Below are 19,537 nucleotides of genomic sequence, written 5' to 3' on the forward strand. Positions count from 1 at the left end.
GTAAATTGAGTCCTACGAGCTCTCATTCATGTTGAAGACTTGAAGTTGAACCCCTATGAAGTAAAATAGAAGGATGAAAACATACAAGGAATGATCTGTATCTTAGGCCTACTGAAACCAAACTATCAGATTATCAAAATAGTTTATCACTTCCTCTCATCTCCTGTTGAAAAGAGATGGATTGTTCAAAGCAACTGTATGAGCCAATTTTTTTTTCTCATATTGCCTGCTGGAGAACTATTCCCTGCTGGAGACATAACATATTGTGTCTACTTAGTTGTGTGTTCAAGACATATGGGACTAAAACAATTTCTGTGAAAAGATGCCTAATAGCAGACAAATAAGGCGAACTGGGACATTGAGAAACAGTAATATTTTGGGACAGAGAACCTCAGCAGAGAACCTGGCTGTGTTGATGTCCTGTCATGGGGCATGTGGCACACAAAGGGCCACATTGGGGCAGGTTTTGGGCACCCCTGGGGCACTTTGGGTCAGGGAAAAAAGGGACCGTTTTTGGGTACTCTCGGTCGGTTTGAGTGCTCTGCTATAGGCATGATTTTGGGGAACTTTTAGGGTAATTTTTGGGGCACAGTGGGACCCCATCCTGCATTCCCCCTGCCTTCCGCACCCCCAACCCCCCTCTCTCCCCTGCACCCTGGACCTGTTCCAAAGCCCCTGTGCTCCACCCAATCCCCAGCTGCTGAGCACAGACGATCCCCACTTTAACAAGGTAGGAAAGCCAGGGCAAGAAAACAGTCCCAACATGGACATAGCTCTGTTCTGTTCAGAATACTTTATGGTGGGCATTGTCCCACTTAGTTCAGATTACACAATGAGCCTTTAGGCTAAATGACTAAATGTTCTCTATTGTTGTTAAATCTTTGTGATTACTTAAGTTTAGTTTTGGTAATTATCATTAACTTAGAAAGACACGTTGCCGGCACTCAACAGGCTTTGAAGACACACTGAGAAGGCAGTGCCAGCGTTTTGACAGAGAATCTATAATCCATGGGGATCGCTATGACAAAGAAAGGATGGGTCAATTTGTGTGATGGTAAAAAAAACATTTCTGGAGAAGAACTAGACTGCAGCCTTGGTGGATTGTTTTTGAATTCTATGGGGTGCACTTTGTCACATGATGTCGTTGTAGCTCTAAGAAGTCTAAGAAGTCATTATTTAAAATGCAATTAATAATGTTTTAAAGGGAAACAAAAGAGGAAGTTACTATCTATTGTTTCAGAACAGAATACATGAGTTTAGAAAAAACTGCAATGTATTTGAAGTTGCATGATTTACACAGTTTTCAAGTTCGTTATGGAAAGTCATTTGCCCTCGATAAAGGGCCTTTAAGTCCTTGCTCTAACATGAGAGGCATTGAGACTGCCTGTTGCCTTGGGGCCAGGCTGTTGGTGGCATTTCTTGTGGTCGCTGGAGTGGGGTGTGATGCCCCTTTGTTCCCTCTCTCTCTCCCCCTCTCTCATATCCCTGTAAGCGGCCCTGGGCCACCTTTGTTTAGGGGGGGACACAACATCCCATGTCAGAGTGTGAAAGACGGGGTTGAAAAGGGAAAACGTGATAGGGAAAGGGAAAGGGATAAATAGTGAGGGGAGAGAGAGAGCTATAGGGAGTGAGATACAGAAATAGAGAGATGGTGCCATGGAGTGAGAGAAAGGGAGGGATGGAGTACATAGCGAAAGGAAAATAAAATGTTAGAGAGCAATAGAAAAAGAGACAGAGGTGGTGTTCCTTTTTTATCGCTTTGGTGCAATTCTATGTGGTAGAACTGTCAGTACAAAACTCAAAAACAGAAAATCAAAAGTTGTTTCAAAACTCTAAGCACATTTTCAATTGACAAAGTACAACACACAAAATCATACAGTCACTTTTTCCACCAAACTTAATCAGGGTTTCAGCTAGAAATACATGTTTCACATTACAATACATGTTCATAGAGTATAGCTTCATTACCTTTCACAATGCAATACATGTTCATAGAGTATAGCTTCATTACCTTTCACAATGCAATACATGTTCATAGAGTATAGCTTCATTACCTTTCACAATGCAATACATGTTCATAGAGTATAGCTTCATTACCTTTCACAATGCAATACATGTTCATAGAGTATAGCTTCATTACCTTTCACATTGCAATACATGTTCATAGAGTATAGCTTCATTACCTTTCACAATGCAATACATGTTCATAGAGTATAGCTTCATTACCTTTCACAATGCAATACATGTTCATAGAGTATAGCTTCATTACCTTTCACAATGCAATACATGTTCATAGAGTATAGCGTCATTGCCTTTCACAATGCAATACATGTTCATAGAGTATAGCGTCATTGCCTTTCACAATTGCAATGCTCACATTACTTTTGATATGATTCTCTTCTTTATGAATAGACATTTTACTATTACTTAATCCGACTGCTCTTAATTGATGATAATTTAAACATTTGGTAAACCTATAGATTTAACATGAAAACAGATTTGTCTACAACCGATTTTGAGAACTACATAATGAACATGTACAAGTCAAAAGTTGACACACATACTCGTAACTTTGACTATTTTTCACATTGTGGAATAATAGTGAACACATAAAAACTATGAAATAACACATATGGAATCATGTAGTAACCAAAAAAGTGTTAAACAAATCAAAATCTATTTTATATTTGAGATTCTTCAAAGTAGCCACCCTTTTCCTTGATGACAGCTTTGCACATTCTTGGCATTCTCTCATCCAGCTTCATGAGGTAGTCACCTGGAATGCATTTCAATTAACAGGTGTGCTTTGTTAAAAGTTAATTTGGGGAATTTCTTTCTTTCTTAATGCGTTTGAGCCAATCAGTTGTGTTGTGTCAAGGTATACAGAAGATAGCCTGATTTGGTAAAAGACCAAGTCCAGATTATGGCAAAACAGCTCAAATAAGCAAAGAGAAACAACAGTCCATCATTATTTTAAGACATGAAAGTCAGTCATTGCTTGAACAATTTAAGAACTTTGAAAGTTGATGAAATTGGCTCTCATGAGGACCGCGACAAGAAAGGAAGATCCAGAGTTACCTCTGCTGCAGAGGACAAGTTCATTAGAGTTACCAGCCTCAGAAATTGCAGCCCAAATAAATGCTTCACAGAGTTCAAGTAACAGACACATCTCAACCGAACTACCTCATCCCCATATTATTACTTACCCTCTTTTGCACCCCAGTATCTCTACTTGCACAACATCATCTGCACATCTATCACTCCAGTATTAATGCTAAATTGTAATTATTTTGCCTCAATGGCCTATTTATTGCCTACCTCCCTACTCTTCTACATTTGCACACACTGTACAGATTTTTCAAATTTTATTTTCTATTGTGTTATTGACTGTACATTTGTTTATGTGTAACTCTGTGTTGTTTTTGTCGCACTGCTTTGCTTTATCTTGGCCAGGTCGCAGTTGTAAATGACAACTTTTATTTTAATGGACAAACTTTAAACCCCAAACATTTGAACGGTAGTGTATATATTTTCATTCATAAACATATATACACACATATACATACATACACATACATACATATCTTTAAAAAATATATATTTTATATAGTTTCTAACCCTACCACCTCTCCCCTAATTGGAGTAAGCTAGTGAACAACAACGCTTAGGCCTCTACCTCCAGCTTATACATACTATATACATTTTATGGACACAGTTTATTGTACAATAGTTCTATTTTGTTAGTTTTTTCTCCTGTCCTTCCTCTAACCTCAACCTCTCCAATCTATTTCTGATGTCCATCCAGTTTGATTTCCATTTTCCATATCTTTCAAACTGTGGTCTTTCACAAAGTTCGTAACCCATATACGTTTTACGGATAAAGTATGTTTAACATTAGTTATCTTGTTATTATTTGTTATTAGTCCCAACCTTCAGCTCCATTCAACCCCTCCCATCTACAGTTGAAGTCGGAAGTTTACATACACCTTAGCCAAATACATTTAAACTCAGTTTTTCACAATTCCTGACATTTGATCCTAGTAAGAATTCCCTGTTATAGGCCAGTTAGGATCACCACTTTATTTTCTAGAATGTAAAATGTCAGAATAATAGTAGATAGAATGATTTATTTCAGCTTTTATTTCTTTCATCACATTCCTAGTGGGTCAGAAGTTTACATACTCAATTAGTATTTGGTAGCATTGCCTTTAAATTGTTGGGTGAATTTTGTTTCCCACAATAAGTTGGGTGAATTTTGGCCCATTCCTCCTGACAGAGCTGGTGTAACTGAGTCTGGTTTGTAGGACTCCTTGTTCCCACACACTTTTTAAGTTCTGCCTACAAATTTTCTATAGGATTGAGGTCAGGGCTTTGTGTTGGCCACTCCATTACCTTGATTTTGTTGTCCTTAAGCCATTTTGCCACAACTTTGGAAGTATGCTTGGGGTCATTGTCCATTTGGACCCATTTGCGACCAAGCTTTAACTTTCTGACTGATGTCTTGAGATGTTGCTTCAATATATCCACATCATTTTACTTCCTTACGATACCATCTATTTTGTGAAGTGCACCTGGAACATTTCCATTTTGGAGAATCTCTTATAAAATGGGTTAAAATCATGTATAGTAAACCTAGGTGTAAAATAGTAAATAATGGCTACTTCTCAGAAAGTTTAAACTGTCAAGAGGAGTAGGACAAGGTTGTCCACTATCAGCATATCTATTTATTATGGCCATCGAAATGTTATCTATTAAAATCATATCCAACAATAATATCAAGGGATTAGAAATCCAGGGATTAAAAATAAAGGTGTCATTGTACGCTGATGATTCAACATGGATCCCTCCACAGTCTCATGGAGGATCTAGATCATTTTTCTAACCTCTCTTGATTACAACCAAATTATTGGATCACAAAAAAATACAACTTTTACATTGCTGTGTAGTTTACCAATAAAATGGTCTGATGGTGATGTGGATATACTCAGTGTACATATATATAAACGATCTCACTCCAATACATTTTCATAGAAAGTTAGTAAAAATAGGTAAGATTTTGCTACCATGGAAAGGTAAATACCTGTCTATTTGTGGAAAAATCACCCTGATTAACTCTTTAGTCATACCCCAGTTGACCTACTTGCTTATGGTCTTGCCATAAAATTATTTGAGAAAAAGAATATGACATTTTATTTGGAACAGCTAGCCAGACAAAATTATACGGGACTATTTATATTCTGAATATGAATTCAGAAGGCAGAAATGATAAATTATTAAAGCATTAGACCTCTCACTATAGGCTAGAGTCATACAAAAGTTATTGTCACGCCCTGATCTGTTTCACCTGTCCTTGTGATTGTCTCCACCCCCTCCAGGTGTCGCTGATTTTCCCCAGTGTATTTATCCCTGTGTTTTCTCTCTCTCTGTTCGTCTTGTATGTTCCAAGTCAACTAACGTTTTTTCCCGTACTCCTGCCTTTGCTATTCTCCTTTTTCTAGTGCTCACGGTTTTTACCCTTACCTGTTCTGGACTCTGTACCTTCCTACCTGACCATTCTGCCTGCTGTGACCACAAGCCTTTCTGCCACTCTGTACCTCCCTGCCTGACCATTCTGCCTGCCGTGACCACGAGCCTTTCTGCCACTCTGTACCTCCTGGACTATGATCTGGTTTTGACCTTTTACCTGCCCATGACATTTCTCTTGCCTACTCCTTTTGGATTAACATTGTAAGACTCCAACCATCTGCCTCCTGTGTCTGTATCTGGGTCTTGCCTTGTGTCATGATAGTTATACTTAAATCCACATTGGTTCTCTAGTAAATTAGTAAGAATGTCTCACCTTATGTTCAAGAATGGCCTTTTTCCCTTTATTCAGATTACAACATCTCACTTTCAGTTATTTGAGAAGGAAATCATCTCCCAAATATTGCTATTTTTTAAACAAGGTATAGAAAGTTGGCGCGGGATGTTCCCCAATGCTGGAAGGGTGCCTGAAGGAAAAGTTTAGAAACCCCAGCTTTAGATCAAGTTTGATTTGATTTATTCCTATTTCTTAAATTAGGTTTTTGGTTGAGATGGAGACGTGAATCCAACATATTAATGATTTATTTGTAGACAAACTGGAATTAAAGCCAGACTAAGTCAATGGCACAAAATATACATCTCCTTGAAATGTTGATATTTGCTTGCGTTGACAATCGAACATAATAAATATCAGCCTATTAACTTGTCGACAAGTTAACAAATTCTATGTTAGATTCATGTCTCCAACGAAACCAACAATAAAAGTTAAAGAATAGGATTAAGCCAGTGGCTCAGATGAATCTATAGCATTAGATATGCTGTATGGGCTCCCGAGTGGTGCAGCGGTCTAAGGTACTGCATCTCAGTGGTGCAGCGGTCTAAGGTACTGCATCTCAGTGGTGCAGCGGTCTAAGGTACTGCATCTCAGTGGTGCAGCGGTCTAAGGTACTGCATCTCAGTGGTGCAGCGGTCTAAGGTACTGCATCTCAGTGGTGCAGCGGTCTAAGGTACTGCATCTCAGTGGTGCAGCGGTCTAAGGTACTGCATCTCAGTGGTGCAGCGGTCTAAGGTACTGCATCTCAGTGGTGCAGCGGTCTAAGGTACTGCATCTCAGTGGTGCAGCGGTCTAAGGTACTGCATCTCAGTGGTGCAGCGGTCTAAGGTACTGCATCTCAGTGGTGCAGCGGTCTAAGGTACTGCATCTCAGTGGTGCAGCGGTCTAAGGTACTGCATCTCAGTGGTGCAGCGGTCTAAGGTACTGCATCTCAGTGGTGCAGTGGTCTAAGGTACTGCATCTCAGTGGTACAGCAGTCTAAGGTACTGCATCTCAGTGGTGCAGCGGTCTAAGGTACTGCATCTCAGTGGTGCAGCGGTCTAAGGTACTGCATCTCAGTGGTGCAGCAGTCTAAGGTACTGCATCTCAGTGGTGCAGTGGTCTAAGGTACTGCATCTCAGTGGTACAGCAGTCTAAGGTACTGCATCTCAGTGGTGCAGCGGTCTAAGGTACTGCATCTCAGTGGTGCAGCGGTCTAAGGTACTGCATCTCAGTGGTGCAGCGGTCTAAGGTACTGCATCTCAGTGGTACAGCGGTCTAAGGTACTGCATCTCAGTGGTGCAGCGGTCTAAGGTACTGCATCTCAGTGGTACAGCGGTCTAAGGTACTGCATCTCAGTGGTGCAGCGGTCTAAGGTACTGCATCTCAGTGGTGCAGCGGTCTAAGGTACTGCATCTCAGTGGTGCAGCAGTCTAAGGTACTGCATCTCAGTGGTGCAGTGGTCTAAGGTACTGCATCTCAGTGGTACAGCAGTCTAAGGTACTGCATCTCAGTGGTGCAGCGGTCTAAGGTACTGCATCTCAGTGGTGCAGCGGTCTAAGGTACTGCATCTCAGTGGTGCAGCAGTCTAAGGTACTGCATCTCAGTGGTGCAGTGGTCTAAGGTACTGCATCTCAGTGGTACAGCAGTCTAAGGTACTGCATCTCAGTGGTGCAGCGGTCTAAGGTACTGCCTCTCAGTGGTGCAGCGGTCTAAGGTACTGCATCTCAGTGGTGCAGCGGTCTAAGGTACTGCATCTCAGTGGTACAGCGGTCTAAGGTACTGCATCTCAGTGGTGCAGCGGTCTAAGGTACTGCATCTCAGTGGTACAGCGGTCTAAGGTACTGCATCTCAGTGGTGCAGCGGTCTAAGGTACTGCATCTCAGTGGTGCAGCGGTCTAAGGAACTGCATCTCAGTGGTGCAGCGGTCCAAGGTACTGAATCTCAGTGTTGCAAATAAAAAAAAATATCTGACAATGTATTCCCATTTGAACTTTGTTGTGCTTTTAAACGGTTGAAAACTCAGTGATAACACATTTAGATGACAACTAAACCAAAAATCATACATTGTGTTTCCACTGGAATTTGGTTGTGCTTTTAGATGGTTGAAAGCACAAACTTCTGGCTGTCCTATTTGAGAAGGTGAATAAAGGTTGACATCTCATTGATCAACGTCTCAACCAAATATTATCAAAATGTCCATGCTGAAATGACATGGTGTGGCCAGTGGGCTTGGATTCAACATGTCAAAAGGTTTTTCTCCAGGTACATGAACAATGAGGATATTTACTGAGATTTCGATGACAACCTACATTAGAGACAAATGCTCAAGACAGGCTTTATGCAACCTACTGCCTGCTAAACATTGTTTCTTTCATTTCTTCCATTTGATTGCATTGTGAAAGGTGTCTTCAATGATTACGCCTTTGATCACACATGGGATAGAAATTATAGAAATGTTATGTTCAGTCAATTTTAATGAGTAGTGCAAGTGTAGTACCTAATGTGAAAAAACTGTAATGTAGTGCAAATTACAGTACTGTAGCATACTGCATTCAAATGGCTTTAAAAAAACATGTATCATCACTTGTTTTACTATTGGACAAACTGGTTGCTAAAATAACTGCATTGAGCAGGTATCATTATGTTGTGTTTAAGTGATTGCACCAATTTACTCATTATATTTCACAGTGAACTTATATTTTTGATCAATGGTTGTGTGGTGAAAGATGTCTACAAACAAAATGAATGCACAATGAAATGTTTTGTATGTAATGTAATGCTGCGTTAAACAAGCTATGCACAAGGATTACTTTGAACAATTTCCACTGAAAACTTTACAAAAGCTTATGTAAAGCTTTGCAGCACAGTGTGAATCTGTGCGGCTGCGTTGATTTGCTGTATGGAGAAATATGAAAGCCAGACCATTGAAACCAGATAGCTTAGGTGGTAGAGATGGCTTTAGTTAACCAAACACAAGTGGAGTGGTTTTTCCTTCTTATGTTGTCTTTATGATGGTATCGTTAGTGTAAATGTATTTTCAGTGTGCCTAGGGATTGCCTTTATAGCCTATGAATACAGGAGACTCAGAAGCAGAGTTAAACAGGTGAGAACGAGGAATGACTACTAGCCCCCATGGAACATCCCAGTCAAATGAAGTGTATTTCATTCGTCTGTTTCCCAGGTTTGCACCTGAAAGGAATTGCCAGGGCTTCACAGTCATTTCATTGATGTTATTTGCAACTGTGTCTAATAATGTGGTATGGATTTTTAAAATCATTTTCACCAATATGTTTCATAGTCAAGATCAGGGCTCAAAATTGTGATGCATGCTCTCCGACCTGACATTTGGATTTAGCATCAGTTCGCCTAGAGAAATAGTCACCCAGATAATACATTATGGCAAAGAAAATGTTGAGAGCAAACAAAGATGTATAATTGATTCATGTCCAGTGCTTTCGCTGGAGAACCCAAGGCTTTAACACCAAGGTATTAAACAATACATCCTGCTTTATCCCAAGGGTTCTCAGCTTTAAGCACCGCGTACCGGTGGGACCATGTGAACTACAATCCCGACGCTCTGTTTTAACGTTTAGAAACCTCAATAATCATCGCTTGCGATACGGTTTCCGAAACATATGGAACATATCTTTCATATCAGCGAGAAAGAATCTTTCTAATAAAAAAGATGCACTTAGCAGGTTTGCACAGATCCTTCCAGCCGACGAACTACACTTCTGCGACACTTCCTCCCCAGTTACGCTTACACATAGGTGTTTGGAGCACGCATTTCTCGCTATGAAAGATACGCTTCTATGGTATCTAAAACCATACCGCAAATGATGCGTGTTAACATTCAGACCAAAACTCCTCCGGCCAGAAGATACCTTCATGAATAGATGCTAAATATAGTAAGCATCTCTGAATGGACTATTCCAGTGCGCTTCGGCTGTTAATTATATATTTGAATGGGGCACATTGCAAGCTAAGTCGATACATTGTATCATTTCACCTCACCTGTGAGAGTGAAGAGAAATTTCAGCAACTCTTGGAGGACAGTGGAAGTTGATCAAAGTGCTTCTTAATTGGGCAAAAAAAAACGAACAAAAAAACATGTTTCTGCCTTCAGGTGTCACCAATGTGAGGCTTTTATATATTTCAAAATGGTCTCCTATGGGTTCAGGGACAAATTATAATGGGAATACAAAACGAAAGATGATGTGATTGGTAAATGAGTTTCAAAAATCTGACCAATAGGAGGCCACTTTGAAATATCAAATTCCCCTTCCACATAGCACTTTGTAAATGCCTCTCTTCACTGAAGTGTTCACTTTCCTTTGCACCTGACCTCACCTGTGAGAACCACGAGCACGGGCAAGTCTGATTAGGCTTCGCTGTAGCCTACCACAGCCTGTGAGAACCACGAGCACGGGCAAGTCTGATTAGGCTTCGCTGTAGCCTACCACAGCCTGTGAGAACCACGAGCACGGGCAAGTCTGATTAGGCTTCGCTGTAGCCTACCACAGCCTGTGAGAACCACGAGCACGGGCAAGTCTGATTAGGCTTCGCTGTAGCCTACCACAGCCTGTGAGAACCACGAGCACGGGCAAGTCTGATTAGGCTTCGCTGTAGCCTACCACAGCCTGTGAGAACCACGAGCACGGGCAAGTCTGATTAGGCTTCGCTGTAGCCAACCACAGCCTGTGAGAACCACGAGCACGGACAAGCCTGATTAGGCTTCGCTGTAGCCAACCACAGCCTGTGAGAACCACGAGCACGGACAAGTCTGATTAGGCTTCGCTGTAGCCTACCACAGACTGTGAGTAGGGCCTATTATAGAGCACATCTCCCTGACCGTTATGGTTACATTTCAGAAAACCGCTTGTCTCTACCCCAAACCGCTTGTCTCTAGCCCAAACCGTTTGTCGCTAGCCCAAACCGCTTGTCTCTAGCCCAAACCGCTTGTCTCTAGCCCAAACCGCTTGTCTCTAGCCCAAACCGTTTGTCGCTAGCCCAAACCGCTTGTCGCTAGCCCAAACCGCTTGTCGCTAGCCCAAATCGCTTGTCTCTAGCCCAAACCGCTTGTCTCTAGCCCAAACCGTTTGTCTCTAGCCCAAACCGCTTGTCTCTAGCCCAAACCGCTTGTCTCTAGCCCAAACCGCTTGTCTCTAGCCCAAACCGTTTGTCTCTAGCCCAAACCGCTTGTCTCTAGCCCAAACCGCTTGTCTCTAGCCCAAACCGTTTGTCTCTAGCCCAAACCGTTTGTCTCTAGCCCAAACCGCTTGTCTCTAGCCCAAACCGTTTGTCTCTAGCCCAAACCGCTTGTCTCTAGCCCAAACCGCTTGTCTCTAGCCCAAACCGTTTGTCGCTAGCCCAAACCGCTTGTCGCTAGCCCAAACCGCTTGTCGCTAGCCCAAATCGCTTGTCTCTAGCCCAAACCGCTTGTCTCTAGCCCAAACCGCTTGTCTCTAGCCCAAACCGCTTGTCTCTAGCCCAAACCACTTGTCTCTAGCCCAAACCACTTGTCTCTAGCCCAAATGAGAGCCGGGTGGAGCTGAGACCCGTTACCTTTCGTTAGCCTATTTGATTTATCTAATGAAAGATTGTTGTCCACATTCAATTTCCCACAGCCAACAACACAAGTAGGCTAAGCAACAGAAAAAATAGACAACCCTATAGTAGAATAGTTTACCAATTGTTCAGCCTGTCGCATTCTATGAAAGAAAATAATATTCCTCTCAAGGAGCATTCAAATTGCCAGTGCTGCACAGGGAGAGAAATATGCACGCCCAGTACAGGAGGCTGCTGAGGGGAGGACGGCACATAATAATGGCCGGAACGGCGCGAATGGAATGGCATCAAACACATAAAAACAATGTGTGTGATGTATTTGATAACATTCCCCCTATTCCGCTCTAGCCATTACCATGAGCCTGTCCTCCCCAATTAAGGTGCCACCAACCTCCTGTGATGCTCAGTCATTGTAGCCATTCCGCATTCTTAATGCAGTCGCGGGAAACACACTTTTGATGGCCACTGTTATAAGATGAGGATCACTGAGCTTTCTAGCTTTCTACTAAGCTACACTTATTTCTCAAATCAAATCCATTTTAGTTCTAGCAGCGGCATTGGTTTATGCACGTTAGCGGGCTCCTATAGGCGTTGAAATGTAACCTGAGTCACGTGTAACAGGTAGGCTTATATTATATTCACAGGGGAATGTTTTTTTGGGGGGACATTCAAGTCATCATTATGCTGCTACACTGTAACTAGCAACAAGATAGCCTATCTAGCTAATGATTAGCCCAGTGAGGTAAATGCAGATGGGCTGCCCTCTGCCTATTTATTCCCAGCCACTATGCTGCTGGGCCACATCAGGTGATGAGTATTGCTAAATAGCACACTTGCCTGATATTATGGACCAATATGTTATTGGGCTCGTTTCTGGGGGGGTGGGGGGGGATTATATTTTAGATGTCAGCATCATTTTATTTTCAGTAGGATATCCTTTTAAAAAGTTACCAGAGATAACGTTCTCACAGTCATTCTCCCCCCAAAATATACGTCCCACCGCGACCTGTAGTATGCTGTGATCTGTGCTTTTGTCAGTGTATATTTAGGCTAGTATATTATGTTTTAATATAGGTTCATGTTATTTAAGACTCCTGATTCCCATCTGTCTCAATGTAATAATGTGTTGTAATAACAAACCTATGTCCCATCACCTGTGTGTGTAACACAAAACGCTGGAGCACTGCACTATCTGTCAGCAATATTCCTCGGCCCGAACGCAAGGCACTACAGAGGATGGTGCGTACGGCCCAGTACATCACTGGGGCCAAGCTTCCTGCCATCCAGGACCTCTATAACAGTCGGTGTCAGAAAAAGGCCCTAAAAATTGTAAAAGACTCCAGCCACCCAAGTCATAGACTGTTCTCTCTGCTACCACACGGCAAGCGGTAACAGAGCTCCAAGTCTAGGTCCAAAAGGCTTCTTAACAGCTTCTACCCCCAAGCCATAAGACTCCTGAACAGCTAATCAAAGGCCTACCCAGACTATTTTCATTGCCCCCCCCCCCTTTATGCTGCTACTCTCTGTTTATTATCTATGCATAGTCACTTTAACTCTACCTACATGTACATATTTCCTCAATTACCTCGACTAACCGAGGTAATTGACTCTGTGCTGGTACCCCCTGTATATAGCCTCCCTTGTTATTTTAATGCTGCTATTTAATTATTTGTTACTTTTATTTTGTATTTTTTACTTATTTATTATTTTTCTTAAAACGGCATTGTTGGTTAAGGGCTTGTAAGTACGCATTTATCTATAAGGTCTACCTACACCTGTTGTATTCTGTGCATGTGACAAATGCATTTGGATTTGATTTGATTGTTCACCACTGGTTTGACCCTGTCATCCATCCCTTCTGTCACACTAAAACAGGACCCAGCCCTTCCCTTAACCCTGCTGAATCATCTCTCACAATTAAGTGTCATTCTCCAGTCATGTACAAAAGGGAGGCTGCATTAACTCTGACTACTGTATGGCTGAGAAATGTCATAGAGTGAGGTCCTTTTAGTCATTTTAAATCTTGCTCAACTTAATCCTCCTGACTGTGGTTAGTATAGGGGACAGATTATGTCTACTTCCAGACATAGGATAGATAGATAGATCGGTAGATCCTACAAGGTAGTGAGTAAAGGTATAGGATCTTCATTTGAGCCCTCTCCTACAGCAGGAAAAAAATTCTGCAGTAACAGGAAATGTGAATTATTATGTGGGATTATAACTAATTGTCATTTCATTGTAGCGGTGGATACATTTTTCGTAAGGGGATTGTTAGGTGGCCTGAACATATTTACAAATCATTTGTAGCGTGCAAATTGACCGCAAGAAGCCCAAACAGATATATTGTTGTATACGATCACACATTGGTATTATGCGTGGGAATAGTTTGGAATAGATTTCCAAAATGCAAATAAATTGGAGCTGATTTGCAGGTGTTTTTACAGTCTTTTATAAGAAATAAGAAATAAGAAAACTCTGTTGTAGTTAAACAAGAAATGCATAAATGTTACTTAACTCCTTCCCTCTGCTTCTTCAGTGATCAAGTCTTCAGGATAACTCCCAGCAACGAGGGGGAGGTTCAGGAGCTCAAGAAACTCCTGGGAAACATCAAGGTAATGATGTCCTGTCTTAAATAGTCTCACCCTCTCTCTTTCTTCACACAAAAACACACGTACACACACACACGAGTGCGCACGCACACACACACACACACACACACACACACACACACACACACACACACACACACACACACACACACACACACACACACACACACTAATTAACCCACTCATCATCTCTGATGATTATGACACAGTGCTGATGATCATATTCCCGGAGTCGACGTGTCAACTTGAGTTACGAGACGAGGGAGATTACTCTGTCAGAACAACACTGTTATGCAGATTGAGCTGTTTCTCTCTCTCTATCTCTCTTGATAGAACATATTTACTGAGACAGGGAGACTGGGAGAGGGAGCTGTCCACCGTCAGACCATGTCTGTTTCTATGAGAGAAGAAGAGGCCCCTGTTCTACTTCAATGAGCTCTGCAGTCTGAGAGTGTGAGGGAGAGATGAAGTATCTTTATATTTACATAATGGGGAGAGATGTTTAGATTGAGTCTCCATCTGACAGCTGAGAGAAATCAATACTGTAGCTTCACCAGGAAGGGACAATAGGCCAGGATAAAACATTCACTGTTTACCATCAATAGAGAACCACAGTAATCATACTGTAGTCAGTGTACTAGACATTCTTCTTCTGACACATTTTACAGAGAGGCAGATGATGCAGTTCATGCAAGTAAGAAAGATATCTGGTTCATGGACTGTTGCCGTTGGAAAAACCTGCAGGCTCCTTGGACAAGGCGAGAAGGAGTTTCCTGTGGCCTGTGACATTCCCAAACCCATTTGGGAACAATTACACAGCAATGCCAGGAAAAACGACAACCTTCCTGCACTTTCCTTCCCTTGAAGATAAACTCCCAGCAGAAGGACTGATGTTATTAGTGGAATATGAAAATGAGGTGGAACCTGCCTGGGTGGTCAAGGTTAATATATGAAAACTGTGTTGAATTGATTTATTCACATTAGATAGAGACGTCCCACTTTTTGTGTAGCATGTTTTGAGCAGTGGTGGGATATGTTGAACAGTGTTTGCCAGTGTTGGGCTGTCTTTAGTTGTTTTGGCCTGTATTGGGTAGTATATCACTGATATGGCTATTTGGTAGTGTCTGAGGTATGTCTGACTGTTTGGGTTCTGTTGGGAAGTGTTTGGGCTGTTATAGTTATCCTTGGCCTAGTCTTTTAGGGTTCAGGGTTTGGCTGAACTGTTCTGACAACCTGAAAGACTAACTCAAAGAGGGAATGAGGGACAGAGAGGGGGGAAAGTAAATTGACCCAAAAAGTAGTGATTTATTGTACTGATGGCTAAATAACCGAACATCATTTGGTGGTTCCCACATGTTGGTCTTGGTCTGGCCTGAGTCTTTGTCTAAGGAGGGCCAGTGGACCAGGAGAGCCTGGAGATGGTGGCTACTGTTTGGACAGCTGCTGCTGAGATGTGTTTTCATTAGTTTAGGCGTGCTCTGCCGTGACGACCTCATGCCAAAGTCACACTTTTAACCTTCAGGTAGAGACTGGGGTCAAATAGAGAGAAGAGTGTTACATACATTCAATTGTTGATTCACATCTACAGGTGCCAGTCCACAAAGAGACAGAATGGTTGGACTCCAAATATGTTTGTGCCATCATTCAGATACTAGTGGAAAGATGTTTCCTTTAGTGCGTTGCCCTTTGAATTGTGGATACTGAGACCACAGAGTGCTATGTCTTATGATAGATCTGTCTAGCTTCTGCTGAACCACAAATACTCCAATAGAATTTCACCTTAGTTGCCTTGTGTTGAGGCCGACATATCTACTGTATGTCTCAGGACTGAACTAATCACTACTGTAGGCCCAGTAGCTTCCTTAACTCCATGCCATCATTGCCATGAACCATAACACAACTCCCTCAATTTAAAGGTATCCTATAACCACAAATAAAATTGCGTAAACAATCAAATCATAAAGGATCTAATCAACGGGAGGTCTATTTCCTAATGGAGCCAAGGAATGCTTCTATAAGAGCCTTTTCTGTAAACAATTACAGGAAACTGTAACTTGGATCCTACAAGGGCCTCATTAAGAGTGAATCATGTTCTCTGATAGTGGTACACAAGTGATACTTGGGCAAAGGGCTGTTTGATTTGTGAGACCAACAAAGAGATGAAGATGTGGAAACATTTACTGTACCAATGGTGCTCTTAGCCACTTGGAAATGAGGCCTTTGACCCAACCCATTTATGTTGGCTGGGAGTAGCATAGAAAAGCTGAGGACACCATGCCATTCTATACCGGTTACTTCAAAGCAGGTGCATGGCTTTCTGTTAACCATTAAACTAATCGGTCTGTTAATAGGGGTTTGTACAAGTCTGTAGGATTCTACTCCCGTGCTGAAACCAGAGCCAGCTGGCACTATGAGACGCTCAATTCCCGTCACAGCAAATAACTAAATCGCTGATTCATGCTCCCAAAAAAGTTTAATTTTAGAGCAAGGCTGGTATTATCTTTACATAAAACCTTGGTTAAGGAGAGCATCAATGGCTGGTCCAAGGTTGACATGTGTTCATTTGGCTGCTAATAGCTGGCTAAAGGATAGGTTATACCAGCTCCAGCCAGCAGTGCTATCTGTTGGCAGGAGCTGCTAACCTGGGGACAAACAGCAGGGTGTGGGATGTTGGAGGCAGAAGTCTTTGCTGCTAACCTGGGAACAAACAGCAGGGTGTGGGATGTTGGAGGCAGAAGTCTTTGCTGCTAACCTGGGGACAAACAGCAGGGTGTGGGATGTTGGAGGCAGATGTCTTTGCTGCTAACCTGGGGACAAACAGCAGGGTGTGGGGTGTTGGAGGCAGAAGTCTTTGCTGCTAACCTGGGGACAAACAGCAGGGTGTGGGATGTTGGAGGCAGAAGTCTTTGCTGCTAACCTGGGGACAAACAGCAGGGTGTGGGGTGTTGGAGGCAGAAGTCTTTGCTGCTAACCTGGGGACAAACAGCAGGGTGTGGGATGTTGGAGGCAGAAGTCTTTGCTGCTAACCTGGGGACAAACAGCAGGGTGTGGGGTGTTGGAGGCAGAAGTCTTTGCTGCTAACCTGGGGACAAACAGCAGGGTGTGGGATGTTGGAGGCAGAAGTCTTTGCTTCTAACCTGGGGACAAACAGCAGGGTGTGGGATGTTGGAGGCAGAAGTCTTTGCTGCTAACCTGGGAACAAACAGCAGGGTGTGGGATGTTGGAGGCAGAAGTCTTTGCTGCTAACCTGGGGACAAACAGCAGGGTGTGGGGTGTTGGAGGCAGAAGTCTTTGCTGCTAACCTGGGGACAAACAGCAGGGTGTGGGATGTTGGAGGCAGAAGTCTTTGCTGCTAACCTGGGGACAAACAGCAGGGTGTGGGATGTTGGAGGCAGATGTCTTTGCTGCTAACCTGGGGACAAACAGCAGGGTGTGGGATGTTGGAGGCAGAAGTCTTTGCTGCTAACCTGGGGACAAACAGCAGGGTGTGGGGTGTTGGAGGCAGAAGTCTTTGCTGCTAACCTGGGGACAAACAGCAGGGTGTGGGATGTTGGAGGCAGATGTCTTTGCTGCTAACCTGGGGACAAACAGCAGGGTGTGGGATGTTGGAGGCAGAAGTCTTTGCTGCTAACCTGGGGACAAACAGCAGGGTGTGGGGTGTTGGAGGCAGAAGTCTTTGCTGCTAACCTGGGGACAAACAGCAGGGTGTGGGATGTTGGAGGCAGAAGTCTTTGCTGCTAACCTGGGGACAAACAGCAGGGTGTGGGATGTTGGAGGCAGAAGTCTTTGCTGCTAACCTGGGGACAAACAGCAGGGTGTGGGATGTTGGAGGCAGAAGTCTTTGCTGCTAACCTGGGGACAAACAGCAGGGTGTGGGATGTTGGAGGCAGAAGGAATGGCTTGACTGGTCTGCTGCAGTTCTTTTTACAATCACTTCAGAACCTTGTGGTCATTTATCTAGACACAAAACTCACAATGGTCATCACTTGTAACACAGGCTGTCCAATGTTCAAAACATTACATTGTGCCTTCATATCTTCAAAGAAACCTTGCACTTGCAGAATCATTGGTTCAAATAACTCATTTATCATGAAATACCATAGGAACATTCATTTAGATCACCCACACACAAGATACCGATAGTTTCACTGTGTAGTTGTTCGTTCAATCGTTAAATATTGTAGTACAAAATATGTGATACACGTTTCATTATGGTACTACACGTAAATACATCACAGTAAAATGACTAGTAAAGAGAGAATACCACAGACACAGTGGAATCATTGAACAAAATCTGAAATGTATTGATGACATACAGTAAAATCACAACAGGTTTCTTTGAATCAAAGCAAAAAAGAAAAAAACTACAGTAAAATATAAACTGCAGTGTTCCTCACCTGGCTTACTGTAAAAAGCAAAACAAAGAAATGATTACTGTACTTCTATACTTCCATCAACCCTGTCTTGTGGATTTGGCCACAGGTTCTCATCCATATCACAATGGATGTTTTCATTAGCCAAACATCTTGGGAAGAATCTTTGGGTGAATCCAGGAGAGAGAATAGAGTAGATGTCACGGGTCAAAATTTTGATTGATGACCCTATGTGAACCTATGTGAACTCTATGTGAACCCTATGTAGTGATGACGTGTGCATGTCTTCTGGTCAGGCAAGCCTGGTTAGGTGGGGGCTATGGGGTGAGTAAGGGTCCATTTGACAGGCCGTTAATGATTGATGACCCAAGCCTGATAGACAAGCCTGGTTAGGTGGGGGCTATGGGGTGAGTAAGGGTCCCTTTGACAGGCCGTTAATGATTGATGACCCAAGCCTGATTTATGACCCTATGTAATGATTTATGACCCTATGTCATGTAGAAGGGTGCATGCCCTGGGTTGAGTAAGTGACCATGTGTCAGGTCAACCTGTTACTGTTTCTCACGGTTTGGGTTGGTTAAGGCCCCTTATAAAGCCGCTGAACAATACCTGTTTAAGACTGTACATGATAACCCCCCTGAATATTAAACAAAAATGACACCTATGCCAATTTTAGGGATGTTATGCTCGGCTTGTCATGAACCCAGTGACCAAAGCCTTGAAGAAGTTCTGTGTGAAGCTCCAGAATGTTTTAAAGGATTTTTGGGTACGAGTGAGGGCCACATGTCTTACATATTCCACCCGGAGGATTCTACGGTAAAGATATTCACAGACCGTGGACCCAAACCCCTTTATCCTGCAAAACCTGGGAGTTTTCCCCCGGCTCTGGGGATGAGAGAATGGCTAAACATCAGGCTGGCTCTTTGTAAAATTGAACAGGTCCTAAGTGTTACAAATGTGCCAGGATATGCGTTGGAAGAACAGGTCTGCGGCCGCAGTGATCTCAAGGCTCTAAGAATTGCTTCAATGGACTATAGCCCTGACAACAAAGTGACAATTTTAGCCTGTGACCTTTATGATAAGGCTAATGCTACAAAGTCTGTCAATTCTCCGGTAGCTTCCAGAGCCCGCAAACATGTAAACTTTTT

The 19,537-nt window shown here is 42.7% G+C and overlaps 1 protein-coding gene across 1 annotated transcript in view; it reads left to right on the top strand.

Annotated features, from left to right (window-relative positions):
* The window catches only part of LOC109899013 (carboxypeptidase A6), a 69,783-nt gene that overhangs the window by 644 nt on the left and 49,602 nt on the right, over positions 1–19,537 (top strand). Inside the window, 1 exon segment of the mRNA XM_031836302.1 lies at positions 13,944–14,019. Coding sequence (XP_031692162.1) covers positions 13,944–14,019 — 76 coding nt within the window.

This window comes from Oncorhynchus kisutch, linkage group LG11 (assembly GCF_002021735.2).
Source record: "Oncorhynchus kisutch isolate 150728-3 linkage group LG11, Okis_V2, whole genome shotgun sequence".
NCBI lineage: Eukaryota > Metazoa > Chordata > Actinopteri > Salmoniformes > Salmonidae > Oncorhynchus > Oncorhynchus kisutch.